The 25,644-nt window shown below is 35.9% G+C and overlaps 1 protein-coding gene across 2 annotated transcripts in view; it reads right to left on the bottom strand.

Moving 5' to 3' along the window:
- Positions 1–833: 833 nt before the first annotated feature.
- The window catches only part of Scfd1 (sec1 family domain containing 1), a 72,598-nt gene continuing 47,787 nt past the window's right edge, over positions 834–25,644 (bottom strand). For both annotated transcript variants that reach the window (XM_090345339.1, XM_090345338.1), the window contains 10 exons: positions 25,140–25,210; positions 23,252–23,331; positions 20,489–20,551; positions 17,950–18,025; positions 15,536–15,589; positions 12,642–12,694; positions 9,508–9,541; positions 7,771–7,836; positions 3,800–3,868; positions 834–1,048 (listed from right to left, as the gene is read on the bottom strand). In XM_090345339.1, coding sequence (XP_090201465.1) covers positions 1,025–1,048; positions 3,800–3,868; positions 7,771–7,836; positions 9,508–9,541; positions 12,642–12,694; positions 15,536–15,589; positions 17,950–18,025; positions 20,489–20,551; positions 23,252–23,331; positions 25,140–25,210 — 590 coding nt within the window. In that variant the 3' untranslated portion in view covers positions 834–1,024. The remainder of the gene's footprint in view (positions 1,049–3,799; positions 3,869–7,770; positions 7,837–9,507; positions 9,542–12,641; positions 12,695–15,535; positions 15,590–17,949; positions 18,026–20,488; positions 20,552–23,251; positions 23,332–25,139; positions 25,211–25,644) is intronic.

The following is a 25,644-nucleotide window of genomic DNA, read 5'->3' as shown; positions in this document are numbered from 1 at the left end:
GCAACCACCGCCACAGCTTCTGGTATTATAAAGCGAGTGCTTCAGTTACTTGCGTGTGGCTTGACTGATCAGCATTCCTTTTGGTGATGCATGCCAGGAAGTTTCTGACCTAAGTATGTTCCTTACCACTGCAAAGTTCTATTTTTCAGAATGTATAAAGACAATATCATTTAGTACACAAAAGGGCAGACAAGACACGTGTGCTTCTTGTTGGCTACTGGTGCCTGTACTAAAAATGATCCATAGTCGGTCAGGGATAGTACATAATCCAAATGGCTCTGGGCAGAAAGGAGTTTCCCCACCACGTTTTAGGATGAATGATGGATGCTTTCTATTTGTCCATTCCAACTCATGTTAGTGTTGCCCTGTGAACATTATATACAGGGTGGATTTTATAGCTAAAATGTAAATAAATATTTGTGTAAGAGGGAGAAGAGATGGAAAATGTAGTTTTAAAGTCTCCACCTGAAATTTGGAGGTGGTATGGCAAGAAACTGAGAAAGGAACTTTACAACTAACATGTATATATACCAGGGGATTTATAAACCAGTCATGTAATATTTGAATATGAAAACAAGCTTCTAGCTTCAATCATGATCTATTATTCATATTTTAATTTGTTCACATAGGGCTTTCAGGCTTTCTCATTTGTCTAATAAAAGAGTTAAGAAAGGGCATTGTAGTTGGTGCAGGTTTGAGGGGCGGGCAGGGGTGAGGGGGGAGAGTTAGGAGGATCTCAGATAATAAAAGAAACAAAACCAAAACAGAGCTAGTCCTCGACTAAGAAAAAAAAAGTGCGTGTAAGGGGGGTGGGGAAGTGAAAATGACCAATGTTATTTCTGAAATGCTTTAATTTTAAAATCAGTATACATTATATTAAGTATATGGAATTTCTTAAAAAATGAACAAATAACTGACTTTCACTGTTAGGATATTGTTATGGACAAAGAAATATCTAGTTCTTTTGACTTTTTACATTGATCCAAATTCCAAGATGATTTTTACACATTAAGGTTCTTCTGTGTTACTTTTGCCCAAGTTGTGATAGCTAAAACAAAACATAAAATTACATTACATTATAGCTTTGTTTTGTATGAGCATAAACATGGAAATACATTTGTAAATACCCTAAGAACGTCTACAAATGTCAGTGAACAGGAAACCCAAATTGCAGAATAACAGTAAATTCTAATTTTACAACTATCACATTTTAAATGTTTACAAATAAGCATTATCACATGCTGACATAAATTCTCTAGTTTCATGATGTAATAATTGTAAACCTTTAAACAAAATTGAAAAAACCAACTATGTGAAGACAATGGTGAATAACTGACAGCAGACTCTAGAGAAGGGGTGGCACTTGGCATTGGGATAGGCACTGGGTGGTTTGCTGGGTTTTAGCCTGAAGGAAGGCCTAGTGAGTGTTACACTAGATACACTAGAACTCTGGTAGAAACTTGCCATCTTTCTTGCCCAAAGAATCACAGGAAGGTGTAGGGCAACTAATGCTAGTAGAAAATAAACCTGGAAATCCTGTAAGGAACCTTAAATTTATGAAAAACCCCCATTATGAACAAGGGAGAGACTAGGAGATGTGAGCTGTTGCCCAATAGTCAATAATAAACTAAGATACTCTTTAGAGAAGTGGAATTCAGTCTTGAAAATAATAGTCACAAAAGAAGTAATGATGCAATGGAAAATGAGTGAATCTAAGAAGAAACAAGTGATATGTTCTATCTTTTGGAGAAAAGACCGCCCACAATGATAACTATAGGGGGAAGAGTTACGTTGTCATTAACAACTATCTCCTGAAAACAATGCCCAGATATGGAAATTCTGGAACTGGTAAAATAACATAGTTTAAGTAGAACAGAGACAAGAGGAACGGAAGTTATATACTTTGAATTAAATCAAACAGACTATATCCCTGTCTTTTGAATTTCCTTTGTCACTGATTTGGCTTTGTATATTTTCTCTTTTGGTTAAATTAGGTAGGAGCCTGTCAATCTAATTTTTTTTTAAAGAATCAGCTTTTGGTTTCATTGATTTTTAGTACCTTTCTCCATCTAGGGGTTTGGGATTCAGTTAGTTTGTATTTTCTGGAGCTTTAATTGAAATTGTGTCATAAGGTTCTTTATTTGAGCAATTTGTTCTTTTTATGTAGGTGCTTAGAGTCTGAACTCTCAACACTGCTTTTTCCAGATCCCAGAGCTTTGCTCTTGGGATATGGTGTCATTGGTTGGCAGGCACTTTTTGATTTCTTCCCCTTTAGCTCTTAAATGACCCAACTGCTGTTCAACAATGTTTTGTATTTTCTGTAGAACCTTTTGAGTTCTAGTTTCATTCCACTGTAGTCAGAACACAGACGGTTATTTCACGATATCATCTATTTTGGAGAAAGTTCTATGGGTTGCTCAGAGAAGAATGCATGGAAATACTGTGCAAAATACTATGTAGATGTCTATTAAATCTGTTTGGATTGATGTCATTTAATTCTTAGAATGGAGTGTTAGATTATTATCTAAGATACAAGAAGCTTCTTGTATCTTACAAGATATCAAGAGCAACTATAGAAAAGCTATAGAGATTGAACAAAGTTGACTTTTGCATTGCCAGTGTGTCACTGAAGAAATTCCTACAAGCAAATGAAAACAAGATATATAACCCACAGGATACAGAAAGGGCACTAAAAAGGAAGTTTATAACTATGAGCACCTATATTAAAAGTTATGGTGATAAGGGCAGAAAAATACAAACTTAAAACAAAAATGAACCAAAAGGAATATAAACTCAATAGTGAGCAGTGAAGAATCTCCCAACAAAGAAAAGCCTTGGAATGGTAGATTCATTGCCAAATTCTACCTTATCCTTAAAGAACTAACACCAATGTACCTCAAAGTATTCTATAAATAGAAAAGGAAATACTACTGTTTTCTAAGGCATTAGTAGTATTACTTTCCTTCACACACACAAAGCCATTAGGAAGAGAAGGGACATGCATGACAAGGGTACACATGCCAAACCTATATAGGTGACACTGAAGCCGCTTTCTCTAAAGACAGAGACAAAAGTGTCCTCCCTTCGTTCTTCAATGTAACACTTAAATTCCTAGAAAGAAATCAAAGTATTCCCTTTTCGGATGATAACCTATTTCAAAGGCTACAAAGAGTGGATAGGCTGAGAAAGAAATCAGGAATACAAAAATGCTGGGAATAAAACAACTGAGCTGCTGAAAAAAATGACCTTTAGCATAGTTATAGATGCAAATACCTCCTGCACCCCATGGACTGGCAGACTTAGTAAATTGTACCTTCAATGTTATGCTCTACAAAATTCCAATGACATTTATAGAAAAAAACCCTAAAATCCATATAAAACATAAGACTCTGAATAATTAAAGCAATTCAGAGCAAAAAGAACAATGTTACTACTATTAATAGCTATGATTCTAACTGTTCTCACGTGAGCACATAGCAGTGAAGTGACTCTCTAAGGGTCAATACATTACGTGTGACTTTGCTAACTATATAAACTGAATTCAAATTTGTCCTAAGTTACTACTCTATTCCAGTTTTAAAGTTTGTGAATTTACCTTTTCATCAAGAGTTGGAACACACAAGAATTCCTATCAGAATTTTCTGTATAGTTGCACATGGCAAAAGTCTTCTAGCTATTTGGCTTTTGTTCAGATGAATAAATGCTTTTCTTTCTCTTGAAAGAAACCAGCCAGCAACTTAGGGTATGTGAAGAGAAAACACAGCTTATAAATATATATTATGAAAAGAGTATACTTTACCTGTTTTATGAACTGTGTAGCATTGAAAAGCTCACTGCAGCCATATAAGATGTGTTTGCCTTGCTTTCCCTATAAAACAACAGAGAGCAAAAGGAGAAGCAAATAAATGAGCAACAAGTAATTTTCAATGTATCCATGAAAACATATTAGCGTGTAAAGACCTTTTATTTGGGGGGTGGTTAACTGTGGGACTTGAACTTGGGGCCTGGGCGCTGACCCTGAGCTCTTCTGCTCAAGGCTTCCACCCTACCACTTGACCCACAGTACACTTCTGGTTTTCTGGTGGTTAACTGGAGATAAGACTTTAGTGGCGGGGCTGGCTTTGAACCTTGATCCTCAGATCTCAGCCTCCTGAGTATCTAGGATTACAGCTGTGAGCCACCATGCCCAGCTTTTTTGTTATTCTTAAAGGTCTTTTGTATGGTAGGAGTGGATTTTAGTGTATATCTGGTATCTTCAAACAAAAATTATGAATCTTAGGATTATATTTCAAAGGCATGACAATTCCCTGTACAAATCTTTTTTTTTTTTTTTTTTTTTTTTTTGCCAGTCCTGGGCTTGAGCTCAGGGCCTGAGCACTGTCCTTGGACTTTCTCAAGGCTAGAGCTCTACCACTTGAGCCTCAGCACCACTTCCGGCTTTTTTCTATGCATGTGGTACAGAGGAATCGAACCCAGGTCTTCATGCATGCGAGGCAAGCACTTTAACCACTAGGCCAAACTCCCGGCCCTGTCTGTACAAATCTTAAGAGCAACATATTTTCAATGCTGCCTGAAAAGAATCTTACTTTTGTTATGGTAGAGGTAGGATGTGGTCAGGGAGCATGGATTATCATTTCAGTCTCACTTGTACAACACAGTATTTATATCCTGATAATAAAATTATTTCTGATTTTGCAGCCACATGCAGAAAACTAAAAATTGACCCTAGCCTTTCGCCATGCACAAGTATTAACTCAAAGTGGATCAAAGACCTCAATGTCAGACCAGAAACCGTGAAACTGCTACGTGATAAAGTAAGAGAGACACTGGAGCTCATAGGTACAGGCAAAAGATTCCTGAACAGAATCCCAGGGTCACAACAGATTGGAGAGAGACTCGATAAATGGGACTACCTAAAAATAAAAAGTTTCTGTACAGATAAAAACATAGTCGCAAAAATAGAGAGACAGCCAACCAACTGGGAAAAGATATTCACCAACAATACATCTGACAAATGCTTAATATCCAGTATTTACAGGGAACTCAAGAAACTAATCCCCCCAAACCCAATAAACCATTCACTAAATGGGCAAGGGAACTAAAGAGAGACTTATCAGAAGGAGGGATTAAAATGGCAGAAAAGCATATGAGAAAATGTTCATCATCTATGGCATAAAGGAAATGCAAATAAAAACAACCCTAAGATACCACCTTACCCCAACAAGAATGGCCAAGATTTTGAACTCAGACAATGACAGTTGCTGGCTGGCTTGTGGAGAAAAAGGAACCCTACTACACTGCTGGTGGGAATGTAAACTAGTTCAGCCACTCTGGAAAGCAGTGTGGAGGTTTCTTAAAGAACTGAAAATAGACCTTCCCTACGATCCCGCATCTACCCTGGGCATCATAACCCAAGATATGATAAGGACACCTGCTCAGCTATGTTCATCTCTGCACTATTCACAATAGCCAGGCAATGGAAACAATCCAGATTACTGCAGATGAATGGACACAGAAAATGTGGTATATATACACAATGGAATTCTACATAGCCAACAGACAAGATAAAATAGTGGCATTCACAGTGAAGTGGCTGAATCTAGGGCGAATCATGTTGAAAGAGACAAGTCAAGACCAAAAGAACAAAAGGTGCATGGTATCCTTAATATGTGGCTATTAAATCCAAAGAGTACAAGAGCAAGGACTTGGGACTGCATACCCAAAGCTATGGACACGGTAATGGAAATATAAACTTAACTATATAGACATAAAAACCTATGACTCTATAAACATAATGTTTTATTTCATAAATTAATATGTTTCTATGACAAACTCTTAGCCTAATTTTGATTAAGTTCTAAATACTAAGTCCCAGTGATTGTAAATAGAGATTCCCTCCTTGAACACTTGTTTGTTAAACTCGTCATTTAAAATATCATGTAAAAATCAACATTAATAAATTCTTTAATAAAAAAGAATAAAACATCTAAGGAAACAGAATAAAAAAACACTAAGCTCATCTTAATTTGAAATATCTAAATCTTAAGATATAAACACGCTCTTTTGAAAAAATTTGTGATGCACCCATTATCTGGCAAATATAACTGTAACCCCTCTATATATTACAACAAAAACTTAAAAAAAATTTCTGATTTTGAAAGCCATAACTTCACTAGAGAATGTCTTGTTTTTTTTGAGACAAACTCTTACTCTGTAGCTAAGGTTCCAACTCCTGTTCCTTTTGCCTTATCTTTGAATGCTGGGATTGCAGGCATGTGCCACTAGGTCTATGCTGAAATTGTTCTGTGGACTGGGAATTTCAAGGTAAATTGCAAAATGTAAAAATGTATTCCATAAGATAATTGATCAAGGCCCACAGGGAAAATGGTTATACGAACAGTAAATTTCTCTGTTGTAGAGCCTATGATGTAGAGAAAACCAAGTTTAGGGTAACATTAGCAGAGCCCCGTGGCTCCTAGGACCGCAGCACAGGATACATTTTTAACAATGAAATGCTAAGATATACTTTACCAACAAACTGGAGCTTTGCTTAGTTTGCCTAGAGAGGCTTTGACCCAGTTCTCTCTCTTAATCACTTGGTCAATCAGGCTACATGCCAGATTCAACTGCAGAAACAAGTTGTAGATAAACTCTTTCAACATTTTTTAGTCAACAGTGCTGGCAAGGTAGTGTGGGTTGCCCTGATGTAGCAGGATTGTAATCACCAAACCAATCTTGGTAAAGGAGAGAAACTCAAAGTGTGAATGAAAAATTTGTACAAGCTAATTTTCAGTAGGTTCGAGGTTTTCAAATGGAGAATGTAGTTTTCCCTACATCAAGTGAAACATATTGGCATATGAACAATGATCTTAACCTAAAATGTAATGCAATTGTAGTTTGGTACAATACTGGCATTACTGGGCCAGGAAGGACAAATTGGAAAATAATACGGTAAGAGTAGGCATTTATAAGGGATAAATTCAATTTCATATGTTTGGATACAAGTGACAGACAGAACTAGATTTATAAAAGTCATTATTACTATACTAAATGTCTTCCACAAAATTCAACTTTTTGTAGTAAAGAGAAGTTAGACCTTTGAAGCTTGAGCATGATTAAGAACAAGTTTCATGGATCTGAAAAACAAAATGTTTATGTATTGACTGATAACTTATAGATTATTGTTTCAATTACACTTACTTTGTAAAACATGCTGAAAGACTGAGTGTATTAACTACACAGCACTATGAGTGGGATTCACACTTAAAAACCAGTCATACTAACCCTTAGTCAGCATGGTTTATGGAGATGGTATGATCTCTTGGTTTCTACAGCAATCATCCTTTCTATACTTATAGTTTAAAAGTTAAATAATAAAAACCTACTGTCTTTCACAAGAATGGAGCCTTTCTAACATTATGGTGCCTCACACAGGTATTAGTAGATCACATTCCAAAGATGAAGGAACTGGTAGAGATCCAGTGAGTTCTATTTCCTATTTGTAGAATTCTGGGACTGCTGAGGGAGCCAGCATTTAATTTTTCTCTGTATATAGGACTTTAGAAGAGAAGGGGTCTTCCTATGTTGTTCAGGCCTGTCCTGAGTTACTGAGCTCAAGTGATCATTCTACCTTAGCATTTCAAGAAGCTAGGAATGTAGGCGCATGTCTCATTTATATACAGGTTTTTAAAACTACTCCTTAGAAATTTAGTTACATAAGGGTCAGGACAGTCACCCAAGAATGCTGGTGTTCAAGGGACAAAAGCATACCTTTATGTAGTCAACAAGATTCTGGTATTCTATGTAGTTGCCACCTCCTACTACAAAAACAATTGCCTAAAAGGTAAGTTGAAAGAAACAGTGTTGAAACCTACATGGTTTTTAGTATAGAAACTATGTAGCAATTGAGGCAAAAATTACTAGCTAGCCAAAAGGACACATTGTAAGCACTTGATCCTACTTAGAAATTTATTCCTAATTATCAATGTATACACTTTAATAGTAAAGGACAGATTTTTAAGAAACAAATGTGAAGAAAATAGTTCCATCCTTCAGTTACAGAGTTTAAGCCAATGACTCATGGCTATAATGCTAGCTACTCAAGAGGCTGAGATCTGAGGATCTCGGTCCAAAGCCAGCCCAGGCAGGAAAGTTCATAAGATTCTCATCTCCAATTAACTACTAGAAAACCAGAAGTGGCTCCATGGCTCAGTGTGGTAAAATGCTAGCCTTGAGCTGAAGAGTTCAGGGACAGCACCCAGGTCCAGAGTTCAATCTCTACAACTGACAAAAAAAGAAAACAGCTTTTTTCAAAGGATATTGTTGGGCAGGAACATTTGGAAAACTTAGCATGTATTTCAAATGAAAACAGTCATATTTGGAATTCCATGTTAAGAGTTTAGCACAACAATGATCTCATTGCAACCTGAGACTTCTGAGGTTTTTTTTTAAAATTATTTACATTGTTAAATATGACATTTGAAATATGATGTAAAAATCAAACAAGTAATTAAGAAGGGAATCTCTATATACAATCACTGGCTCTTGGTTGTGTGTGTTGTTTTTGTTTTTTTGTGGTACTAAGGACTGAATTTATGGCCTTGTGCTTGGTATACCAGTTGGCCATACTAGCCCTTTTGTGCTTTAGGTTTTTTTTTTTTTTTTTTTTTTTTTATAAAGGTCTTACATTTTTGCCTAGAGTCAAGCTTCAGATGATTGTCCTTATACCCTACAGCCTCTTAGCGGTGGGATTATCAATATGCATTACTGCTCAGCTGATTGGTTGAGATGGGGTCTTGCTAACTTTGGTCCTTGGGATGTCTTTGAACTGTAATCCTCTCAATATATGCCTTCCTAGTAGTTGGGATTATGGGTATGTGCCACTATTCTGGTTAGTCATTTTTTTTTTGGTCGGGGGTGGAGCGGGTATGAACTTAAACTCAAGGGCCTGGATGCTGTCCTTGGGCTTGTGTGCTCAAGGCTAATAATGGTCTACCACTTGAGCAAAAGCTCCATTTCCAGTTTTTTGGTGGTTAAAGAGAAAAGTCATGAACTTTCTTGCCCGGAATTGCTTTTAACCATCACAGCTTAGCCTCTTAAGTAGCTAGGATTAGAGGTGTGAGCCACTAGAACCCTGGCTATTAAGTCAGGCAACTTTGCAAGTGAAGGAAATAAAGTTACTGAGAAAAAAAAAAATTGAGGGTGTACAGATATATCAAGGTTGTTAAAAAAAAAAGCCATTGTTTATAACGAGTATGTTCCCCGAGGTTAGTTGAGCACCTTATCTAAGAATAGAAAATATTGTAATTAATAGAAGGTACATTACTTTACATTGATAACCTTAATGTTTTGGTGCCCATTTCCCTCCTGCCCCTGCCCCTCATTTTGTATTCCCTCCTTCCCTATCCTATTTCAAATAACTAAATAAACATATATACAGCAGATAACAAGGTAAGATACTGTAAACAATATGAAATATAGAATAGAAAATTTTTATATGAAACTTACCTCTTGGTATGGATTTTTGTTCCTAGGAACCGAGCTAAAACAAAGAAAAACAGCACTGAAAATTTGACCATGGCTTTTACTACATGTAAAATGGATACAGGACATATACGTGTCTTTCTGAGTACTGTTAGATCTAGATATTTAACCTAATTCTCCCTGTTCATCTGCTTTGAAGGGTACTGGGTTCTAGTTTTTCAGAAGGAAGAGCCAGAAGACGAGAAAGTCTCAGTATTTAAGAGGGAATGTAGGGGGCCAGGAGTTTGGCCTAGTGGTTAAAGTGCTTGCCTAGCATGCACGAAGACCCGGGTTCGATTCCTTGGTACCACATACATAGAAAAAAGCCGGAAGTGGTGCTGAGGCTCAAGTGGTAGAGCTCTAGCCTTGAGAAAGTCCAAGGACAGTGCTCAAGCCCTGAGCTCAAGCCCAGGACTGGCAAAAAAAAAAAAAAAAAAAAAAAAAAAAAAAAAAAAAAAAAAAAAAAAAAAAAAAAAGAGGGAATGTAACAACTTTTTAACTTTGAAATAAAATTCTAGAAGATGGAACTACCGTAAGGAGGGGTAAAAGTGTGAGTGTGTAGGCAAAGTGACAAAGCAGGTATTTATGTGGCACCAGAGCCACACTACCCACAGCAGTGTGTGGGTATTTATTTGCAGAAAAACAAAATACATTTATGGTGAGAATGAGGAAGGGATCTGTATTTCCCTCTAAATTGTAATAAAGAAATTACAAGTTTATAATGGGGACCAAGATATGTGAAAGGGTATCAATGTATGTGAATTAATGCACCTTCTATCTGGCAAATATCATGTAACCCTTTTATTAATTACAATAAAAAAATATATATATATATAAAAAAAAGAAATTACAAGTTTATTTTGTGCCATTACTGGGATTTCAAGGTTGATGCTCTACCATTTGAGTCAGAGCTCCACTTCAGTCTTTTACTGATAATCTTCAGTTACCAGTTAACTAAGAGTCTCATGGATTTTTCTGCCTGGACTGGCTTTAAGCCACAAGGCAGCTAAAATTATAGGCATGAGCTACTGGCTCCTAGCCCAGGAAATCTTTTGTTTTTTTGTCAGTCGTGGGTCAGGGCCTGGGCATTGTCCCTAAGGTGTTTTCTGCTTAAAGCTAGTGCTCTACTACTTCAAGTCACAACACCACTTCCAGTGGTTAATTGGAGGTAAGAATCTTTCTAGCGTGAGCTTGCTTTGAAACATGATCCTTAGATTCTCCAGAGTAGGATTAGGGGCATGAACCCCTATCGGTGGTTTCCAAGAGATCTTTAATAGACACTTTCCAAAATTTATACTTGAGTGTTAAATAGGCTGACTAGTGATTCTGAAGTAATTTTTGGAAATCTCAACTAAGGGGAGAAAGCTGTTATAACCTCAGTTGTTTAGCAGTTGAACCCAGCTGTCTTTCTCACCTCTAGCTCCTTCTCCAGAATATTTAGCTAGGTCCTAGAAGTCTCTGAACTACCCCCTAAGTGTTTAAGTTCCTCTTAGGGTAGAGATATGGATGAGAAGAGGTGAGACAGAAATGGCACCATCTTACCAGCTACTAATAACAGATACTTGTCATGGGACAGCTCAGGAGAAGGTCTTATTAAACATGCAACTCAATTTATCCTACCAATTGTAATATTACTCTTCAGTATGGAATGTTATATTCATGATTTGTTGGCTTCTACCAAGTAAAACACAAGTACTTGTTAGCTAAACTCAAGGAAGAAAAAAAATGTCAGCCAGGGAACAGTCAATATGGAAGAGTTGGAAATCCCCCATTTTGAAATGTATAACCAGTGGCTTCTAATGCAGTATTTTTATTACAGACGTCCCTCTGCTCACTCATCTTTTCTACAATCTACTCAAATTCTTTCTTGCTAATGATGCTTCTTATACACTGTATTTCTAGTAAATTCAAGAGGATAAACACTTCAAATTAGTCAACCACTTAAACATAAGGCACAGGCATGAAAACAGCTTCAGTGCTAGACATAATTATTCTTCTATTGTATAGGCTACTTTCATTTCACCATGAACTAAATCTTATCTGTAACAAAAAATAATTACCATACCATACTATGTCTAATAAAATGCAGAAATGATAGTGTTTTAAAGTTTTAAAGTAATGGTTCCCAAGGGCCTGGATTTTATAGAACAATTACAGAAACTCATTCTTTTCATTTTAGTGCTGCAGATTCAGTAATGAGTATCTCTGCATGATGGGATGTCTCACACTTTGAACTCCTAATAATAAAAAACTTATTTTTGTGATATTAGGAATTCAACCCTGGGCTTTGTTCATGGTAGCCAATTGTTCGACTTCTTTTCTTGTCTTTTTTTTTTTTTTTTTTTGCCAGTCCTGGGTTTGGGCTCAGGGCTTGAGCACTGTCTTTGGACTTTCTCAAGGCTAGCATTCTGCCACTTGAGCCTCAGCACCACTTCCGGCTTTTTGCTATGTATGTGGTACCGAGGAATCGAACCCGGGTCTTTGTACATGCTAGGCAAGCACTCTACCACTAGGCCAAACTCCCGGCCCTGTTCTACTTCTTAAGCTAAGCCAAAGACTTTAAGAAATAGGGTCTCCCCAACATTCAAGGCCTGTGCTGGCCTTGAACTCTATCCCATCTTTGTCTCTTAAGTAGCTGGAATTATAGGGCTGTACCGTCACGCCCAGTGCAGTGCTTCTCTCTATAAAACTATACAAAGTGGGGAGCCTATGGTTCATGTCTGTACTTTTCAGCAGGCTGCAATCTGAAGATTGAAGTCACCCTAAGTAGAGAAGTGCTTGACTCTTTTCTCCAACTAACCACCATATTAATAGTGTGGGCTTAGGGCTTGGGAATGTGGCTTAGTGGTAAAGTGCTTACCTGGCATGCATGAAGCTCTGGGTTAGATTCCTTAGTACCACATAAACAGAAAAAGCTGGAAGTGGCTCAAGCAGTAGAGTGCTACCCTTGAACAAAAGAAGCTCAGGGACAGTGCCCAGGCCCTGAGTTCAAGCCCCAGGACTAGCAAAAAAAAAAAAAAAAAAAAAAGTGGGCTTAAGTGATGGAAGACCAGCTGTGGGTAAAAAAGACAAGTGAAAACAAACCCCACAATAAATCATATTAAGACCAAGTTGCTTACCTGTCATTCCCCCGCAGCATTTTGGGATCAAAGTATCTGTAATCATCAGTTTCCTATTTAAAAAAAACAACTTAGGAATTTCTGTTCAGTAAATCATAGGCACAGTACAATTTAGTCTATGTGCTTTATATGAAATTGCTCACTTAACCCAGTTTCAGACTGACTATCATCTCTGCTTTCAGATGGGCAAATTGAGATGAGAGGTTATATAACTAAGGTAACACATTTAGCTAGAATTCCAGATTTTGAACCCAGGCAGATAGTTTCCACATCTAAGCTCCTAAGTTATGCTGCTTCTCAAAAACATCCCTATAACCTTAAAATAGTTAATATATCTAAGTATGTTTGTCTTTAGAATTTTTTTCTTTTGGTGTCAGGTGTCCAAGTCTTACGAGGCTTTGTGTTCAAGGCTGGAACTTTACTACTTGAGCCACACTTCCACAAAAACGACAAAACAAACAAACAAAAAAAACCCCTGCATTTTGCTCGTTATCTGGAGATAAAGCATTTCTTGGGTTTGTCTGCCTGGGCTGGCTTTGAATCTAGATTCTCAGATCTCAGTCACCTGAGTAGCTAGGATTCTAAGTGTGAGCTTCTGGTGCATGGTTAGAATTTTATCTTTATGTACCTCAGACTTTATTGAATATACAGCATAATAAAAGTCCAAATGATTTGAAACGTTTAGAATTTAAAATTCTAAAAATTTAGGTAACACTCACTATCTACTATAATGTGTGTTGCACTTAAGATAAATAAAAACTATAAATAAAAACTAAAAGTCTCAATTTAAGTGTAGATTTTACTACTTAATGAGTTATAAACAATCTGTCTTCAGAGCTTTAGAAGTTGTGGATAACAAGCTAAATTGGCAGCTTTTTGTTAAGTACTGCTTATACATCCAATGTCTGCCTTCTACTTCCATAGCAGTATTAGCCAAGGAAACTCCCCTTCCTGAGTAGGGATGGACCACCAAAACCTAATAAATGACAAAATGTACTACATGCAAAGGTAGTATTCAGTCTGTACCCAGTGGTGTACACTTTTTATCACAGCACTCTCAGTAAACCAAATGTAGAGTTAGAATCTTTAAACATGTGGCTTGTACCAGCTAAATTTACAAGGGAGGATGAAACAATTTTTGCCTTAAGTTTGTTTTTCCATTTACTCAAACCAAGTCAGATAACTGAATTTCAATTTACCCAGATCAAACATTTCATAAATGTTTCTAAAATTAAGTTATTTTTGAAGCATTGAGATATATTCAAGATTATCAGCCAGGTAAATGATGGTAACTCTTTAGCAGTTTGATATGTATTCTCTAAGAGTTTAGTACAAGTATATACTATCCCAGAGCCCCTTCCTTCATATCTTTAAAGATGCAGTGATAATATTTACCATAGCAAAGATATGGAACCAACTCAGTTGTACCTCAGTTGATGAGTGGATCAACAAGATGTGGTATTTATACACAATGGAATTCTACGCTGCTGTCAGAAAGAATGACATCACCCCATTTGTAAGGAAATATTAAATGAAATAAGCCAGACTCAAAGGAACATAGGCTCAATGGTTTCCCTCATTTGTCATAATCAGTAGAAACCTTGGACTCTCCTAGCAGAGATTTAAAAAACCTAGATACATAAGGCCATATAGAATGACGCTAAATGAAAGGACCTCCAGGATATGGAAACAAAAGCCATATAATGAGTGATTGTTGTGTTTAATGTAGTATGTTATCTCTCATCTCTTTTGCTGTCCCTTGGTTATCTCATATTGTTACAGTATCTCACCTGGTTATCTGATATATTGTATATATGCATATTTGGTTATTTGAAGTCAGATAGGGAAGGGATGAAAACAAGATGAGGGGCGAGGGTGGGGGGAGGGAAATGGGGACCAAGACATGAGAAAGGGTATCAGTGTATGTGAAGTAATGCACCTTCTATCTGATAATGTAACCCTTCTATTAATTATAATAAAAAATATATAAAAAAGACGCAGTGATAAAATCTATTATTACTATATATTATATACTACCATATGTGTATTTGTTCTTATGTGAAAGAAACTAATGATTTTTAGGTTATCATTATAGATAATTTTCTTATTCCTTTCAGAATAGCAATTGCAAATTTAAGGGTTTTAGTACTTATGTTATCTTGGTTTCCAAGAGTGATATTTAACATTTGGTTTTGTTAATGTGATTCTAGTAACACTAAAACATTAATATAATTATCAGAAAAGTATCATTAATCTGGAGTTCATTCTCATTGTCTTGGAAGTGTGGAATGTTTAGCTTCCTGCCAAGTCTATATAAGTGGTTCTGCAGCCCAAACTAGTGTTAAGAACGCTGCAGCCTTTCCTGACTCTTTTGGTGAGAACCATGTTCTGGCCATGACAACAGGAGCATAGTCCTTTTTATGAACAGATTATGATGTTTACGTAGTTTTCTTGAATTGTAAAAACATAGTTTGAGAATCCATTCTTTAAGTGCCAACAATATTTATCCATGACTTCTTCAGTCCAAATTAACATACTGCCATCTGAACATATGCATTTAAAATTGTACTATTCATTCCTCTCCTCATTTAGTGTATTTAAATTGGTTAAGGTCCTCATACTATAATCGTGAACTAGTTATTATTCACTTACAGAAATGAGCTTTTTAGGATATATTTAATTATCCATATAGGATATAATCTTGCTTTAATTTGGATGAGAGCTGGCAAGACCAACTGTAGCAGCTGAGAAAATGAAGTTCCCTGAGAACATAGAGTAGTACATAAGAGAAAGAAATGCAATGATTAATACCAGCAGTCTGACTTGATCACTTTTCATACTAGTGAGATTGATATATTCAAGGATTTATGGGCTCCATGTTTAACATTACTTACAGGGTTTGACTTCATCTCCATGAGATTGTCTAAAATCCGAGTAACAGGTAGATTCTGCAGAAGAGAATTTTGTTAAACATTAGAATACCTAATCAAGAGCTTGTTTCCTACTAATAACTATCTAATCTGTCTACAGTTAGGATGTGTTTAATCAAAAGGTAAGCATACTTAAGATAATGTTAAGATGGAACACACCCTAAGATGAAGTATTTGGTAAATGGTAAAGTTTATAATTCTCAATAAAAAGTATATTTAGGTTTTTAGTGATGTTTGTTTTTTAATCTTAGTAATTATAAGCTTTTCTGATCAAATAAGAATCCAATGTTTGCATAAGGTTAATTAATACAGGTTTCTTTCATTTCTAATAAAGGCATATTTGTGTATTTTGAAAAATGACGCTATAGATAAGCAATAAAATTGTCTATTTTTACTTTGCCTAGGATAAATTCTGTATTTTCAATATTGTATGTCCCATTATAGAACAAATGGTTAATTGCAGTATGAGATGTACTCTGGTGTTGGCAAGAGGTGTTGCCTCTTGATATGTTCCCTCACAGACCTTGTAACAGAAATACTATTTTTACATTTCAATCTGACAAGCTTTGTCATTATTTTGAACATCTCATGCAGTATAAAAAAATTTACTAAATGACAATTATGTCTATTCAGAGTTCATTTATAGTTAAGAGGAGTATTCGGTCACTTTGAGCTGACACCACTTTGTCAACTGTACAGGATGTTCTGGAAATAAAAATTTGTATCTTGGAGACTACATCCAACAAAAGCAACATCAAATTTCATTACTCAAAACACTATACTAACACATTACTATTACTAGGATTTTTTTAGGTCATACATAGTTTTATTGTTACTAAAAAGGACCAGCACTAAGAAAAATGCTGCTTTACCCAGACAGAAAATATGTATTTCCCTTCTCCATTCTCTAGATTAGTAAATAAAAATCTTTAATTTTAGTTTTGCTTGCCAGAGACTGTATTAAAGCATTTCATTATTTTCTGATATTTGTGCTGGCCAGAAACTTTAAAATATAAACACAAACACTAAATGTTCAAGCTGAGTAAATGTACTTCCTGAATACTATTTAGAATTTAAAATAAGATAGTTCAAAATTGGTAAAACTTAAGATATCAATTTAAAAAACAAGTTTTGTGAACCAATTTCTCCAGGAAATAATGGATTCAGATTAAAAATCTTTAAGAATGTCCAAAGGAGACAATTTATTCTATGTATCATCAAAAATATCAAACAACATCATAGATTAGTAAGATTTTACTAAATTTGACAATTTTAAATTCAGTCCTCTACACTGAATTTAACATTCCAAAATTGTACTTGATAGCCCTATAAACAGAAAAATTCAGAAAAGAATTTTTAGAGTGTGTGTTGAGTCATTTTCATTCTACTTGTGAAAATGGGATCTGGACGTTTATACAGTATTTTAGAACAAGTTTTCATTTAGTATTAAATGTCTTCTAATGGGCACAATTAATTATATCTTACATCTTCTATATTTGAATTACCTTTGTGATTTCTTTCTTTTTTTTTTTCTCTCAGTCTTTGGGCTTGAACTCAGGGCCTGGGCACTCTCCATGGGCTCTTCAGCTCAAATCTAGAACTTTACCACTCTGAGACATGGTACTACTTTCAATTTCATGGTGGTTAATTGGAAATAAGAGTCTCTCAGTCTTTAGTGCCCTAGCTGACTTTGAACTACAATCCTCAGATGTCAGCCTCCTGAATAGCTAGGATTACAGGCATGAGCCATTGCATCTAGCAAGCTTCTTAAAAATTAACCCCAAATAAGCTCTATATAAAATACTCTTCCAATTGAGACGAGACCTAAGACTATATATAAGCTTACTATGTATATTAGCTTACTAGTATTCTCAGTATGTGTAAAATGATATATGGCAGTTCATTATTCTAAACAAGCTTTTTTTTTTTTTTTTTTTTCCCCCAATTAGTACTTTCATAAACTTACAAGTAAAAGCAAAGCCAGGGCCGGGAGTTTGGCCTAGTGGTAGAGTGCATGCACGAAGACCTGGGTTCGATTCCTCGGTACCACACACTTAGAAAAAGCCAGAAGTGGTGCTGAGGCTCAAGTGGTAGAGCTCTATCCTTGAGGAAAAATCCAAGGACAGTGCTCAGGCTTAAGCCTAGGACTTGCAAAAAAAAAAAGCCAACCAAAATCCTGAAAACACTCCAATGAATAAATCTTAACCTCTGAATTACACATGTAAAAATACTCACATATTATATATTCTAGTAAAAAAACATCTGGATTCTGTTTAATTCCTAATACTTATTACTCAAATTAATCTAGAAGTTGCTTGAGCAGTCAACCTGTGAATGTTTAACAAAGTTATAGCCTATTTTCTAACTTTTGTACTTACTTGCTGCTTCAGTACCAGGTTCTTCACTCCTTCCATCACAAACTGTGATCCTGTATTCATGACTCGTGATAAGAGACTAGGTAGGTAAGAAAGGACCACATTCAGTACAGACTGCCTCTCCAGGTAGATTACATAGCAAATATCTGCCTGACTGCACACCACATGAGATGCTCACTGCATCTGGTACTTGTGTTCACCACCTGGAGAATACCTGCCTCTGTGGGTACCACTGCTACCATGTTAGTAAATAATTAAAATATAAAAGCAGGATCCTCAGCATAAACATGCATATACTTTTACACTGATTATTTTTGGTGATACTGGGGTTTGAACTCAGGGCTCTGTGTTTGCAGGGAAGTGCCCTACCAGTTAAGCCACAATACTCCAATCCTTTTTGCTTAGCCACAACACTCCAATCATTTTTGCTTATTTGCCAACATGGTCTGCTTTTTGCTTGTGGCTACTTCCATATAGGTAGGACCATTGTGTGCGCCACCAGACTCAGCCTTTTTTTGGTACTTGTCCTGGGGCTTGAACTCAGGGCCTAGGCACTGCCATTGAGCCTTTTTTTCTGAAGGCTAGTGTTCTACTACTTAAGCCATAGCTCCACGGCTGGATTTCATTTGTTGGGGTGGTTAATTGGAGTTAAGAGTCTCATGAACTATTCCTGTCTGGGCTGGCTTCAAACCACAATCCTTACATATCAACCTCTTGAGTAGGTATGATTATAGGTATGAATTACCAGTGACCTACTTACTACCCAGCTTACTTTTGAGAAATAATTATTTCTTTTGAAATAATAAAGTTAAACTGATCTGGATACTACACTTGGAAAAACCCACGTAATGAAACTATATGCCTCCGTATCAAATGTACTATGTTCTATGGTATCAGTTGAATCCAAAGCTGAATTGTATACCACTTCCCCTCCACCCCCATATATATAAAAATCTATCACATATTATGTAACAGTCACACTTGTGGATATTACCATAGCTCTAAAGAATGGTCTTTACCACAGACTTATGGTTCAATCACACATGGGAACAAAGGATGTTTTCTGGCACTGAATAATAATTGTACATCATGATGTAAGAAAACTAAGGAGACATTTCAAATCAGTAAAGGTTTTTGTACGCATTTTATCAAGATTTGAAGATGCAAAACTGGAAAATCTGCTCATGGGAATCCCATACATAGGAATTATTTTCCAAAAAAAAAAATTCCTTTTCCTTTGTCTTTAGTCTTCTCTGAAATGAAGAGGTGAACAGAAATGAGAGAGAGTGGCTCTAAGGCCATTCCTTGCATAAGACAACTCTGAAGGAGTAGGCTAACACAGGTAGCACTGTCTGAAGGTGAGACCAACTGGATTTGTGTATCTAGCACTTATAAAAAGTTGAGTCTTATGATTTTTTGAAAACTGTTTCATTAAAACCAATAGCTCTATGCAGGGCTAGGATAAATCTGCTTTTTTTTTCCTCTGGGCGTCATGTTTTATTTTAACTCTGTAAGTTAGGGACTGGCAATGTGGCTAGTGGTAGGGTGCTAGCTCAGCATGCATGAAGCCCTGTGTTCTATCCCTCAGTACAACATAAACAGAAAAGGCTTCAAGTAGCTCTGTGGCTTAAGTGGTTGAGTACTAACCTTGAGCAAAAGCAGCTCAGGGACAGTGCCCAAGCTCCTGAGTTTAAGCTCTAGAACTGAGGGAGAGGGAGAGAGGAAGAAGGAAAGGGAGAACAGGGAGAGGAGGGAAAAGAGAAGAGGAGAGGGGACAGGGAGAAGGGAGAGAGAAAAGACAGGCTGGAGAGGAGAGATAGGAGAGGGGGAGGAACGCCAAGGAGGCGGGAGAAGAGAAACTTGTATGATATATAAAAACTACACAGAATTACTTTGTTCAATGTCTCTGTAATAAGTGACTTTTGGTCCTGGAGATTTACTTGCTCTTATTTATCACCTACATCTGCCTAATAGCTAGGCTTGAATGCTCAGTCTCAAGTCCACATCAGGTTATCAATACTGATACTAAAATACTGTAAACCTCCATATATTTTCTGAAAATGAAAAATAAAATGTTCAAAAGAGGAAGCAGCACATGAAGCCAATGTTTAACTCCATGTTAAAGATACTAGCTTATATTTTTTTTAAAAAAAGAGAGAATTTAGGCAGAAAATGGTAGCTTATGCCTATAATCCTAGTTATTCAGGGCCAGGACCTGAGGATCTGACTCTTTGGAGCCAGTACGAGCAGAAAAAGTCTGTGAGACTCTTAACCCACTTAACTACCAGGAAAACCAAAAGTGGAAGCGTTGCTCAAAGGGGCAGGGTGAAGCCTTGAGTGAAAAAGCTCAGGAACAGCACCCACACCATGATTAAAAAAAAAAAAAAAAAGAAATTAAACGAGGTAAGGAAACCAAAGCATGTTGACATTTGTTACATATCGTAGGAAAACATTTTGGCAAGTTGGGCATTGTATTTTAAGGCATGAAAAAAAATAAAGTTTGGAATACAAAAATAAAAGAAGTAGTAGTAGTAGTACTTACCCCATTGGTTTAGTTGTGGTGCTGCCATAGTTGGTGGGAGCTGAGGCCATCTTAGCAAAAGCCCTAAGAAATGAGACATATGCTTAAAAGGTGATAAAGTTACCAGGTAGTACTAACTCCTATTACACACGTTTTCTGAGAAGGGAACTAGATTTCAATGAATACAATGATAGTATAGTACTGAAACACAGATTCTTTGTTTTTTAAAATGCAGAGCTGGGGACATAGCTCAGTGGTGAGAGTGCTAGTCTAGCACAGTAAAAATGAACACAAATGCAACAGCAAAAATGAACACAAATGCAACACAAACTTCACAATTTTTCTTTTATTATCTAATCATTAACAAGAACTGAGGCACTTGCTCACTTAAGGAAATAATATAATGATAAAGTTTATTCTTCTCTACATTCTGTACTCCCTTGTTCCTAGCCACATGTCTTTGCTTATGCTGTCTTTCAACAGAAACTGCACATTTCTTTTTATGACTTGGTTCTAAATTCTTAATCCTTACTCATAATTCTACTGCCTAGTGATTTTCCCATTCATCTATATTCTAAACCGCTTACTTTTAAATTTAATTGCATACTTATTTTCAGCACTTTGTAAATGTCTAGAATCTCTCTAGCTGAACTGTAAGATTTTTTAAAGGTTGGGCAAAAAGACAGCTCCTAGACATATCTTGAAGAGTGTTTCTTCTCTAAGAATAATCTTTTCACACTTCTTTACAGAATCTAAAAAAAGGAATGCTCCCAGATTCTACTACTTTGTGCTAACATACTGTTAGGATATTGTATATTCTACTAATCTTTGGATATATACACATGTTAACACGATTTAAACATTAACATTGGCACCATTTTGTACATTTTTTTATAACATGTTAATCACTATTAGTCCATAATTAATAGTTGTTTTCTAAGTGGAAAACAAACAAAAAGGGAAGGCCCTAAACAAAATGTTGTGAGAGTTGGAATAAAAGGAATCACTAAAATGTGGTAGTTGCAATGTTAAATGTTCAAACTTGATTGAGAAAATCTATGAGCAATACAAAGAGAATTCCCAAACACGACACAAAAATTTCAACTTTGTGCAGAGGAGAAAACAAATCAACTCACTTGGAATTTCTGCCTAACCAAGAGGGTAAGTAAATAAGACATCTGTGTGACTGACTTACGCAGTGAACATTAATATTGGAGACTAAAGATGACAGCCTGGCATGATGTTGATTTTGCAAATTAGAAAACAAAACTTTATAATACTGAGTTCCCAGAAAAAAAGGAACCATGAAAATGGAAGGCTATATAGCAATATCTATCTCTAGTCTTTGGGTAGCATGATCTCTTCAGATAAGGAATCCTCGTGTCCTGGATTCCTGACTTCTAAGATTGTAGGCCACTATTCTTGGCAAAAGGTAATTTTTACTTCTAACTTTGAGTTTTCTAAAATTTCTTCAATAAACTAGTACGGCTCTTACAACTAGAAATAACTTATTATTCATAACATTAATTTTTGTTATGAATAGTGTATCTTGAAGCAATGTAAAACAGTATCCAAGATTTCCTTTTCACAAACCATACCTCCAAATATTAAAGAATTCCACATAAATCGTAATACAAAGCTAACAAAGAACATTGCCATTAAGACAAATGTGTAATTTATGTATTATAAAATTTGGAAGGGTTCAGTTGATTGGATCAATAAGATGTAGTATTTATTTTTTCCAGATATTTTTTATTGTAATTAATAGAAGGGTTACATTATATTCACCAGATAGAAGGTACATTACTTCACAAACATTGACACCCTTTCTCATATCTTGGTCCCCATTTCCCTCCCCCAGCCCCTGCCCCTCATCTTGTTTTCCCCTCTCCCCTATCCTATTTCAAATAATCAAATATGCATATATACAAGATGTGGTATTTTATACACAATGGAATTCTATGCTGCCATCAGAAAGAACGACATCATCCCATTTGTAAGGAAATGGAAAGACTTGGAAAAAATCATATTAAGTGAGGTAAGCCAGACTCAAAAGAACATAGGCTCAATGGTTTCCCTCATTTGTCATAATCAGTAAAAACCTTGGGCGCTCCTAGCAGAGAATAGAACATAAGGCCATATAGTATGACTCTAAATGAAAGGACCTCCAGGATATAAAAACAAAAGCCACATATAATGAGTGATTGTTGTCCTTAATGTACTATGTTATCTCTCATCTCTTTTGCTGTCTCTTGGTTATCTCATATTGTTACAGTACTTTACCTTGTTATCTGATATATTGTGTATATATATATATATATATATTTATATTTATCTGGTTATTTGAAATAGGACATGGAAAGGGGGAAAAGAAGATGAGGGGTGGGGGAAGGGAGAGGGATATGGGGACCAAAACATGGGAAAGGGTATAATGCACCTTCCATCTGGCAAATATAATGTAACCCTTCTATTAATTACGATAAAAAACATATGAAAAAAATGGAGGCTTTTCAATAGTCAATAACTATGACTGAATTTGAAACACTAGTTATTAACAAATGAATTAATTTTTCCATTTCCCTTACAGTGTTTTCTATTTAGTTAGTCTATTTAGAAAAAAAGTCATCACTATTTCATGTAATTGTAAGTTGAACATACTGGAAGTCAACTGATCTGTGTACAAGAATATCTAAATCCACTGTGGCAGTGTTTAATCATTGTAGTTGCCATGTTCTTGTGTCCTTTTTTTAAATGACAGGAATTAAAGAAAAAATCAAAACTTACTTCCACTGTTTGATATACTGCAAAGGATTAAGGTTGCATCCTGCATCTGTTAAAGCTTTTTTATATTGCTCCAAATCAGCCTGAAATAAGAAAAGAACTGTGTGGTAAAAAAATGATTCTTTCAATAGACATAATTTATTTGTTGCCATGAGGTTAATCAGTTTTATGAAAGGCATGAGTTAAAGTTCTAGGCATTCAAATAGTGTGTTGAATTCTAATGACAATCTAAGGATCTGAGACAAAAATCATATGCAAGAAAAATTACTTTTAAGACATCACATATAAAGTATTTTTATCATTCTTCACTGTTTTTTTTCCTCCAAAACTAGTCTGCTTTCTTTAAAAAAGCACTAAATGAATGGTTTCTATCTCATTTTTTACTTTAAGTGCTCAGACTCACTAGCTGAACTACTTGTTTTACTTTTAAAACTTTTCTCTTTTCCTTATTGTTTTAATTTCTTATCTCAGACCATGTAGCTTGGATTATATCTACATACAATACACATGCATTACCACCCCCAGTCAGGGGAAAAAATTAAAATCATAGAGATTTTTATATTTTCATTTTTAGGAATTATTAATCTAGTAACAATCAAAATTAGCTTCAAACCTTTTAATGCCACTGAAATTTAGAAATAATCCTTAGCAAAAGTAAGTGAAAATAAGGAAATACTTATTTTTTGGGGGAGGTGGGGGTGGTCAAGGGGCTTGCACTCAGCCTGGGTGCTGTCCCTAAGCTCTTCAGCTCAAGGCTCCTGCCCTGGGCCAAGCTCCACTTTCCATTTTCTAGAGGTTAATTGGAGATAAGAGTCCTTTTGTGCCCGGGCTGGCTTTGAACCTTGATCCTCAGATCTCAACCCCCTGAGCATCTAGGATTACAGACATGAGCCACCTCGCCCAGCAGGAAATACTTTTTTTTGCATGCTAGGGAAGCACTCTACTACTAAGCCAAGTCCCGGCCCCAAATCATGTAGATTTTAAGAAAATATTTTAAGTAGGCTATTAGAATCCTCAAGATACAGGTAAACTCAGACTGAATAGAGAATATCTCAAGAAAGAAAATCATGCTTTCTTACTGAATTAAAAGGAAAGAGTTGGGATGTATTCCTTCAGAAAAGTATAGTGACCTAAAGCAAGTACTAGGTTAGTTTACTCTTCTAGCATGCCAAAGACTGGTGACCAATAGAAGCCTTATAATTTACCAGACTAAACCATAATGACTTCCAGATTTACCTTGGAGGTTTCTTTCATGCAGGAAAGAGCAAATGTTTCTAACCCAGCGATAGTCACCCCTGTTCTTTACAGCAGAGCCATGAGATATTTTTTATATTGAATATTCATTTTACAATAATCCTAAAATAGTAAGACCAACATTTTAAAAAGGCTAGACACCTGGTTAACTTAAGTTTTAGAACACCTGTTTTCCAGTAATAAGAATTTTGGCCATTTGAATTCATGTTCCAGTAACTTAAACGGGGTCAGATATTTCCTTAGTAGATAGCTTTTTCTACATAAATATTGCTATAAAACTCAGTAGTGAATAGAATCAGCCTTAGCAAATTGTTCTTCTAAAGAAAGCAATGAAGTAGGTATCTTTTTTTTTTTTTTTTTTTGCCAGTCCTGGGCTTGAGCTCAGGGTCTGAGCACTATCCTTGGACTTTCTCAAGGCTAGAGCTCTACCACTTGAGCCTCAGCACCACTTCCAGCTTTTTTCTATGTATGTGGTACCGAGGAATCGAACCCGGGTCTTCGTGCATGGTAGGCAAGCACTTTACCACTAGGCCAAACTCCCGGCCCTGAAGTACGTATCTTACCATAGTGATTCTTTTGAAGTTCTGACTAGTAAGCATGAAATAATTTCCCCTTTTCACCAACACTATGGACATACCTCTGAAGGTGCTTGCTGCGTGTTGATGTAATAGATGAGAAACAACCTCATCTTGTCTTCTGGAGTTCCTGCTACATAGGGAAAAACAAGAAAAAAAAACCCTTTCATAACTATGGTTATTATATATTATAATCAACCGAAGGCCCACTAAAATTCAAGACACATGTATGTATGACAACAAAAATATGGTTCTTGATTCAACTGAGTTAAGTGCTATAATTACAATCACGTAAAACACAGTCATGGAAAGAGATTAAATGTGCAATGGAAAGGCTGTGATTATAGATAGGTATCTTCACTCAGTCTTCCCAACTGTATACAATGTTGAAATTATCTGAGATAAACTTTAAAAATGATAAAAACCAAGCTTACAAATAGAATACTTTTTAAGGTGGTGATTACTGTGTAAGCCAACTGGTATAAAAATGGGACTGTTCTGGGAATCTAATTGTATGGTGGGTCATCTTTGGCATTAGATAATCTGTTTTTTAAATAAAACCAGCTA

This window comes from Megascapheus bottae, chromosome 14 (assembly GCF_031878675.1).
Source record: "Megascapheus bottae isolate mThoBot1 chromosome 14, mThoBot2.hap1, whole genome shotgun sequence".
NCBI classification, from domain to species: domain Eukaryota; kingdom Metazoa; phylum Chordata; class Mammalia; order Rodentia; family Geomyidae; genus Megascapheus; species Megascapheus bottae.
Note: the sequence above shows the minus strand (reverse complement) of the source record. Positions and strands in the feature narration are given on the sequence as shown.